Raw genomic sequence first — 10000 nt, 5'->3', positions numbered from 1 at the left:
TTTCCCAAAGACATGCTCGACTTCAGATATTGTTATTTAATTAAGTGCCATTTGAAAAGCATACTTGTAGGTGGACTGTTTGTAAACAAATATCTTCCTCATAGGTTGGGAGAGTTAATTGTCTTAGAGGTTGAAAATATCAACTTTGAGGTTTAAGCTATGTTCTTGAACACTCAAAAATAATTATTTATACTCTTATTTTTGACTTTATAAAGATCATGGTGGACAAGAGATGGTAAGCATGCCAAGAGTACCGGTAGTAGGAATACAACAAAATGAAGGTTTTGTGTCCAACAATTCCACACCACAAGGATCCTGCAGGGTTACACCTTCTCACTCTGATGATAAATTGGACGAATCACCGGATGTAGAAGTTAAACCCACCAAGCATCTACATGTATGGAAGCAACAGAAAAGCAAGGAAGAGAAAAAAGAGAAGAATGGTAAATACAAGCCATTACGACAAAATTATTATTGTTATATAGACAGGAGTGTTTTACTGGAAAATACACCACTCATAAAATCATACAAAGCTACATCTGGGACCCAAGTAGCTTATTTTCCATATCCTCACTAGTGAGGTTATTGATGACATCATTTCTCACCTTTGCATGGTTGTTCGTGCAAACAGTCAGTGAAAAATGGCGAGTAATAGATTAGTGAAGTTCTCTGAAGCTGACGTAAAATCCTTCTATGACACGATAAAAAATAAAAATTCATACAACTTCAAATAAATTATTCAAGGAGATCCTTGCAAGTGAAGAAGAAATACGAAAATTGAAGAAATTTTTGCCACCAAGCTGCAAGAAGTTTCAATAAAGTTTGTCCTTGGTGTTAGAAAGAAAAATGGTGAGCAAAACACTCAGCCTGTCTGTACAACAAAAAGAAAATTACACAATGGCTTGAAGATATGTTATTTTCTCGTGTTAAAAACAGTATTTTACTCACTTGCTGCTCTAGATTTTTTACCACTCAAAATACAATTTATATCTTTTGCACCACCTTGCAATATTCTCTAGTTATTATATGAACACCAATGAAATACCAGTGAGCTTTGGTGTGAAAACATGATATCTTCACACGTGAAGAGAACATAAGAATAAGTTTAAAACATTCTACTTCACTTGATTACATGTTGTATTCGATGCTGATGACGCGCATACTTTCAAACTTTGTCTGCTGTAAATGTCGGAGGATTAATAATTTAGTTAGATGTTCTTGTTTATTTTTTTATTATTTTTTTATTTGTTAATCTTTTGGAAATTACCAGCAGGGAGGGATTGACTTCTTGATACTATTTTCTTAAGTCAATAACTAAGAGGTTAATATTATTAGCACCATGCCATCCTTGTTTTCTTGGTCCATACTATAGGTTGGAGCACTTCAATTTACGGCCAGATTGTGAAGCCATAAACTAGAGATTAAAAAATTTGGGCTGTAACTTATATGGTACAATGACCTCAATTCAGTTAAAGCAGACCACATCCTGGTATCATGATCAACGTTTACTAGTTAAAAGATGAGTCAGTGAGCAGCTTTTGGAACTACAGGTGCTCAGTTTCAAACTCTGTGACTTTAAAATTTGTTTAAAATTTCCTTTCATGAATGTAGCTGATAGCTTTAACCTTTTTCAGAGGTAATTTATTTTTAACAGTATGGCACTGTAGAGACGTCAGGGGCACACGAAGAAGCCATTGAAGCAGCCTGCCAAGACATCAAGGCTCATTTTAAACTAATATGTTTAAAGCAGTACAGCTTATGGGTCATCTTTCTATTAAGTTAACATAAGTAATAAAATTGAAGTATACATTATATAATACACCAGCAAAAATTACAGTTCAAGTCTAAGGATAAACAAACTCCATAAACAATTATATGCCATTCAGAGAGAAACTATGAAATAGCCAATACCATCCTCCTCGTTGGAATTAAATCAAATTAAAGTTAACATAAAAGAGCATTAATCTTTGAATTGCTGTTTGAATTGTTGCAGCGAATAACAGTACGACTAAAAGGCGTTCAGATTCTGCACTGGACAACAATGCTCTGTTTTCAATTTCTGAAAGTCGTTACGAACAGCCAGGCAGAGAAGGTATGTAATGACTAATTTTTAAACGATTTTTGAGTGCATACTTGATTGCGATATAAAGATACATAATGAGCAATTGTCGTATCCTCAGGAGCAGAGGGTGGACATGAAAGAAAAAGTTCAAGAAGTGGCTCATTACATGAGGTCATTTTCCGCAAAATTTCCTTGACTAAGGATCCAACATACAAGCCTTTGCCAAATGAGGTAAAATTGTAAAAAAAAATGTTATGTTTAAAACTTAAAGTATTGCACTTTTTCAGTTTGATTGATGTCTTCACATTTTACTGATTTAACTTTTTGTTATTTTTTGAAAGGATCCAGATCGTCCACAAGGTAAGCCATTGCTATTAGTAAGTATCTTTTTATATGTTCTCAGTTTGACTGAACAATCAAGTGCCAATCACTCATCAAAATGACCCCTGTGCGTCAGCACATTAACATGTTTTTTCCACAAGATAGAAAATCGCTCGTTTCGACAGTATTTTACAGGTTTATCAATACTAGATGAGCGCGATCGGAGTATGACACGTTACAAAAATTACAAGAAACGAGTTACAATATCTAGAATCAAGTTACACAGTAAATTAGCCTGCTCGTAGGTGGTAGATGTTGTGTCGCTACGAAACACTATCAGACGCCATATTCTCGGTTTTCACATGACGTCACCACCGCCATGTTGGTGCCCTAAACAAATGAAAGGCGGCCATGTTGGTCCCCCGACCAAATCCTCCGGGAATTTAACTCTATTATTATGCAAACGCTTCCTTTTGTTTTCGTTGAAAAATATGGCTGTTGATCACGTGAGTGAAAACCAGCAATTGGAAGAGCGTGGGATAGGTCTAGGCCCCCGTGACCCTCAACCCGGCCCAGACCTAGCCGCGTCAATCCAAGATGGCGACCTCATTACGAATTCCGGTTTTTTTGACCATCCAACCGCCTGCGTGCAGGCTAACAGTAAATTTACAGAGAAAATGACGATTTATGATTGTTACATAACAGAGTCAAACAAATGACTACACGGAGAGGAGGACGGGCTTAAGGCTCCTCCCGATACATAAATCATCAAATGCAGGCGGTAAAAGTACTTTGCCAGGGCAGCTGTACGATTTCCACTTGCACCAATCTACAATAATAAATCTGCGTAAAAGCCTTGATTTATACATAAAAGGAAATCGCACACGAGAGAGAACCGCTTATGTGTCATTAATCCGGCCTGGAACCGCAACGACAGGCCAGAGAAACCCGAGAAGAAATGAAGGCGAGTTATATCCAGGAAATACGGAAAAAAACATTCTCGAATAAAACACAACTGGTAAGACCAGAAACAACCGTGACTAACACCGAAAAAAACAATTAAAATATTCTAAAGGAGAAACCCAGTTGGCCTGGCGTACCAAACACTTCATGACATTAAGAGAAAACATGTTTAGCAATTTAAAGTGCAACTAACCCCAATATATTTTTTTTCGCAAAACAAAAACTCCTAATTTCCGTGACACTTTTGGCGAAAATTTTCTGTGATCGATAAAATCCTCGCCCTTCTAAGTTGTTTAAAGTTGAACCACCTCTGCGCCATGACCGAGTATTTGTGGGAGTTGGGACGAGCCATCCCGTGACGTCATCGAAAGAGTCGCTTTGCCGCGTCTTACAAAGCTTAGGTCGGAGAACCTCTTTTCGGACAGGTTTCTTTGCTTTATTTTAACGGCGTAGTGTACTTAAAAGCGCTCAAATTCGAACAAACGCGAGATATGGAATCTAACGACCCAGTGGCAAGTTTTGAGGATGATTTCGACATTGAAGTGAAAGACGAAGATACGAAGACGAACACGCCTTGTATGCTTCATGTTGTGAAAGCTCAGACGACATAATGGCTTATGCTGATGAGCCTTTGGCTGACGAGGAATGCCTAAAGAAATATGAAGCAGAAAACGAGGAAAATAAACGGTTAGAGCAAGAACTTCAGGCCAGACTATCACTAGACGATGCAGTTCAAGTGGACGCTTGATGAGTTTCCGAAAATCTTTTCTCGGGAGTACTGTCTACTGTAAATTATGTAAACAAACCGCTGTGTTTCTTTCATTAGCAAGCTTGACCGTCTGTATGTACAATCTTATTCGTTATACATTAGAAGCAGTATGTTGGCCAGATTCTCTGTAGTTGTATTATAGGTGTTCACCATTATCCTTGTTCTTTCTGACATCGGAGGCAAACGGTCAGTCTGCCCGAATTCAGGGTCGTTTGTCTGAATTGTTGGGAAGACACACGGCCCAAAACCTTGGTGAAGATAGCGTTTCTTTCCCGGGAAGAGCAGGGAACACCCGAGAGAAATCCCTTCTTCTAAAATGTAGGGAGCAGATCTTAGAATGGAGGAAGGATTACGTTTTTGCAAACGGTTGGCCCTGTAGCACTTATATTTGAACAGACTTAACTGATGAGAGTGTAATGTGAAGTGCTAAGTTTCTAGCCCAACTAATGGAAATGGGACAGACACAAGGACAGAGAAAAACTCTGACCAGCGTGGGAATTGAACCCGCGACCATCGGGTTAGATCACCGCTGCTCTACCGGCTGAGCTACAAGGTCAGATGGGAGCAGGCCGTGGGAACTGAAGATGTTAAATCACGGCAATGAACATGTACAAGTACAAGGAAGCATTACGTTTTTGCAAACGTTGGCCGTGTAGCACTTATATTTGAACAGACGTAACTGATGAGAGTGTAATGTGAAGTGCTAAGTTTCTACCCCATATGAACCATGTGAGCGTTATCCCTACTGCCAACGTTTGCAAAAACGTAAATCCTTCCTTGTACTTGTACATGTTCATTGCCGTGACTTTAAGATTTTCATTTCCCAGGCCTGCTCCCGTCTGACCTTGTAGCTCAGTCGGTGGAGCAGCGGTGATCTAACCCGAAGGTCGTGGGTTCAATTCCCACCCTGGTCAGTGTGTTTCTCTGTCCTTGTGTGGGCCCATGTCCAGCAGTGGGGCTAACGCTCACATGGTGCATATGGGGTAGAAACTCAGCACTTCACTTGACACTCGCACCAGTTAGATCTTAGAATGCTTCGTTGGTTTCCAATGGGCTCGCCTGCGAAGTACAAAGTCGATCCATTTTTTTCGTCTTCTGCGGCATTCCTTACAATCGTCTCCAAAAAACGCAACCTCGTCCCCAGGGCGCTTTTCCCTGGCTTTGGGTGGGCCGGGAAATGGCCCTGGCATCGGCCGGTCACATGACCACAAAACACCCAGAAATCGTGGGTGTAATAAATTATTGTGAATTCATGAACTAAATATGGCGGCACTGACAGATCACTTAAAAGTGCTTTGACAAGTCAGTTGAAATTTCATTGATTAGAGGAAAAATATCCACATTTTAATTTATACCTAGTCGCAATTAAAGTGCGTTGAGTTCATTCTCTAAGGTTCACGACGTCGGGGTTCTACCCACTGGATTCTGGAAGTCATCAATGTCCCTTCTTCGAAGCATTTTAGTTCCAAGAAATATCATAATTTCGTTTCGTATGCTGTTTGAATGCGTTAAAAGAAGACCAGTGAAAATTTCAAAAAGGTAATGTGATTGCTTGGAAGGGCAAACATCAAACCACGCAGCAACTGTTCTCAATCTCGGCGATGATCAATTTCAAAGACCCGAGGATGTACTAAATTGGAAGTGTTCGATTATTTTTGCCCTTCCGAAGGCACTTTTGAGCAAGGAAGGGCGCAAAATTTATGGTAGGAAAAGTCTTTCAGGAGAATGTGCTTGCCTGTGTAATTGCTGAGGTTAAAGTGCCCATAACCTAAAAAGTTTTATTTTCCTATTTGAAAGTCCATATGAACTTTGGCGAAGGACTTTTCCAATTCCAGCGAGAGGCGAATTTCCTACGATTTTTTCAATCCTACTTTTATTTGGTACACCCCTTCCGCTGGTCAGGACCTCACGGGCTCGCTGTGACGAAGATTAAGGAATGCTTGTTGGCGTGGGTCTTGTCTTTTCTTACTAATCAACGCCAAGGTATCGCTCAGCGATCGTTTTTGGTATTTTTCAGTAAACAATTAAATCAATCATGCCTATATTTATCATCAAGGAAAGTGCCTCTGAATCTGGAAGTGAATAAACTGGCGATTTAAAAAAAAGAATTTGAGGCGAGTAGTTGCCGGTCTCGACGAGTGAGCCAGCGCTAGCACTGAAACTCAGAACTACACGGAACCCTAAGTGGAAGAACCATTAGCAGACGAGGAATGGCTACAAAATTACAGAAAAGAAAAAGAGGATAAGAAAGGTCTCGCGACGGAATTAAAGTCAACGCTTATGTCTGTTCCTGTAAAGCGAATATCATCCGCCTTCAACGATCTTTTCGTTTTGCTGTCCATACAATACTGAAAGTCATTCTCTTTGAAGTGAATCTAGCACAGTGAAGAAGTTTTACCGGACTTCTTTTTACCAAGACAAAATCTGCAGCCATTTTTTCTTCTTTTCTGAGGTATTGCGTTTTGTGAGTCGAAGGATTCCTACGTATACTTATTCTTTTTTTAGGATCAGCTGTGTTGTTACATCGAGTGGTTACGCATCTTTTAGCCTTTTTCGAGGGAATTATTCCTTACTATACTGTTTATATCGCTTTTCTCGGTTTTCACATGACGTCACGACCGCCATGTTGGTGCCCAAAACAAAGAAAAGGCGGCCATGTTGGTGCCCCGACCAAATCCTCCGGGAATTTAACTCTATTATTATGCAAACGCTTCCTTTTGTTTTCGTTGAAAATCATGGCTGTTGATCACGTGAGTGAAAACCAGCAAGTCCTTTTTCACTTGAAATCACGTGTTCCTTAATCTACGTCACAGCAGTATTGTGACCGGGAAGAATCGATAGAAGACTAAGGCGAATGGTGAGCCAAAATGGCGGCAAATTTGAACGTTTTCTAATTTAATTTTCAAATCGCGTTTTGGGAAAATCGCACTTTTTTTTTCACGAAACGTCTATCAGATATGTGTAGATTCAGATGACTAAGTGAGAAAAATTAGGTTATGGGCACTTTAACTGTGTTGAACTGTGATAAGAGTAAACTTTATTATTTGTCAGAATACGATAAACAAAACATCGAAGATGGCGGGTAGACCAGAGTTTTTGTCAGTGCTTCACCGGGTCGGATTTTCCCTGAGTAACGGTAACTTTCCATCGCTTAAATTTAATCCTCTTCAAGTAAAGTGTTTCGGATCTATCCTGAACGGCCAGGATGTTGTTGGAGTCTTACCAACTGGATTTGGCAAGTCGATGCTATTTCACCTTCGTACTGTAGATCAGAGGCGTAGTCACTAAAACATGGAACGACCTAAAACCACCTACAATCACCTACAACCATCTACAACTACCTACAACCACTTCAAAAAAAATTGCAACCATCTACAACCACCAAAAAAATCCGGAAGGCATGAACTTGTCAATAAACTTTCCAAAAGCATCATCAAAGCATTTCTTCTTCTTTTCTGCACTCTCGTGTGCAATGTTTTGTGGGAATTTATGTAATGATGGTGTATCCTGAAGGCCTGACATCCCAAAAAGTTCAGGACAGCGGTTATTATGAAGCTTTCCCAACACTGAGGAACAGCTCTTCGCTTCCTTCATAAGAGTCAAGAACTTTGGAATGAGTAGCATTCCTTCTATTATACTTCTCTCTGAAGTACTTTAAGGTACCAATTTGATTTACTCACTCTGCTTTGTGTAGAAATGAATAATCGTTTCCATAGAAAACAGAACCTTGCAAACGCTTGCACAGCTTTGCACATGATGTCTTCAATTCTTCCCAGAAGGCCTTTTTTAACTCCTTTGAAACACTTGGACAGTGGTCTTTCAAAATAGCCGCCAATAGAGTTGCATCCTTAAGGCTGACCGCTTGCACAATCATTTTCTGCTGTCTCATATCGAAAAACGGGCGGGCGTCAAATGTTGTAGAATTACTAGATCCTGTTAATTTGGGCATTAGAACTGCAGTTGTAGCTGGCAGAGACGGGAAAGCTGGCTGCTTTGCTGAATTTGATGTCGTTTGTGCAAACAGCTGATCCGCAGACGTGGCAAACCTACCCGGCTCCTGTTGATCTACAGTCCCGGACAAAATTGTTGAAACACTTTACAATACCTTGCCCTCCCACAATGTTGTTTTGGCAAATGGGCTCAGAAACTCGCGTTAAAACAACATTGTGAGGGGAGAGTGAGCTGCGAAAGCATCAGATCTGCATAGTCGTGTACTGTTCCAACGAATTTTGTCACAGACTGTATTTGTGAGGAATTTAAACTATTTATAGAACGCTTTGACAGGGTCATAAGTGACACAGCTTTACAGTCGCCTTCATAACCGGTACGATAGCGCTGCGTAACGTTTTTATTCGTAACTGAGTTTGATGTACAGTGTTTGAATTTCCTTTTGGTATATATCCACAATGATAAAAAGAGCGAAATTATTTAGATTTAGCTAAGAAGAGAGTCATAATCTGAAATATGGTTTTTCTTGCTGCCATTGATACCGTGACAAGCGCACGAGCGTATTTGTTTTATCTCGCATTGAAAGGTTTTCTCTAAGTAGCTAAAATGTGCTACATTTCTCCTAAAAGTGCTTGGAGATTAATCAGTGACGATTTTCTTGGAACGGAAAGCACACACAAAGGTTTAACACTTAAGAGAAAACCTATCCAGCCATTGTTTAACAGAGGACGCCCATGGAAGTTATGTCAAAGAAGGCAAGGAGGCCCACAAGAGCGAAGAAGACGGGGTGTCTACAATTGCTGTATCTGCGAGAAAAGTTTGTCGCTTTCTAACTTCTAAAGGATATTACTACCTACAATCAACAAAAAAGGACTTTCGACTTTTTGGATGTGCTAAAAAGATTAAGATTTGCGCTAAAAATGTGATGACACCATACTGAATATATATGGACGAAGGATATTGCCTTTTACCTTGATGTAGTTTCCTTCAGGAGGTCGTATAAAATACTAACTGAAGCGGTATTTTATATAAAATGACGATGTATCGCCAACTGCCAAATATTGTTACGGCTTAAAATTAGTTTGCACATATATGTATTACCCGGCCAATGTTACGCGAGTAAAACTTCATAAGACCCGGAAAATTTAAAAGAATACTTTTTAGTTAGTACACTTTTTATTTTATAACTCTTCGACAATTTCTGTCGGTAAGAGACATGGAAATGCAGGAAACACAAGTCATAGTTATCAAAAACACGAATTTTGCATAAGGATAGAAACTTATGACACGTGATTTAAAACTCATTGCGTGAGCAACTTTGTCCCAAAATGGTGACACGCTGTTTGAAAACGTTACAGTATTAGACGGTTTCTACTGACTGTTTTTTTTTATAACAACGCCATTGTAGGCTAATTTTATATCGCTTAACATTTTTCGAGCGTAATTTCGCTAGACAAAACCAACAAGAAAAGAAAACAACGACATTGTGCTAGTGTGCACGAGTCACCACTGTATGAATTAAATTTAGCAGGATATTTTTTCTCAGTGAATTGGAAACGTCACCATGCACATTTGCCTCAAAAATGGCTATTTTCTGTACTATAGTGTCCAAAACAATCGAGTCACCTTCTGTGTTTACTGCCCTTTCTGACTGTTTTATCATCGTGGTTCAATTGTGCATATTTCTCACCAGAAAAGCTTTCTTAAAAATGGTGACTCGTTGGTGACTCGTTGAATTACAGACTTTGTGAGAACATCAAGGCCGAATAAAACGGGAGCATGGGGAAATAGACTGTTGTTCTTTTTCGGGAATTTGTGCCGCATGACATGAATGAAAAGACTTTCGACCAGCGAACGCGCATCTAACAAAGGTGAACTCTTCCTTGCTGGCGCAAAATATTGGAGAATCGGGTGAAATGTCAACCTCCCGTGCGGAA

At 39.7% G+C, this 10000-nt stretch overlaps 1 protein-coding gene across 1 annotated transcript in view; it reads left to right on the top strand.

The window, feature by feature from the left end:
* Positions 1–10000, top strand: part of LOC138060229 (uncharacterized) — a 63323-nt gene that overhangs the window by 2008 nt on the left and 51315 nt on the right. The window contains exons 4-7 of the mRNA XM_068905965.1: positions 216–443; positions 1994–2092; positions 2181–2293; positions 2404–2422. Of these exons, the coding sequence (XP_068762066.1) occupies positions 216–443; positions 1994–2092; positions 2181–2293; positions 2404–2422 (459 nt within the window). The remainder of the gene's footprint in view (positions 1–215; positions 444–1993; positions 2093–2180; positions 2294–2403; positions 2423–10000) is intronic.

This window comes from Montipora capricornis, chromosome 8, assembly GCF_036669925.1.
Source record: "Montipora capricornis isolate CH-2021 chromosome 8, ASM3666992v2, whole genome shotgun sequence".
Classification (NCBI taxonomy): domain Eukaryota; kingdom Metazoa; phylum Cnidaria; class Anthozoa; order Scleractinia; family Acroporidae; genus Montipora; species Montipora capricornis.
This window is presented reverse-complemented; position numbering and strand designations above follow the sequence as displayed.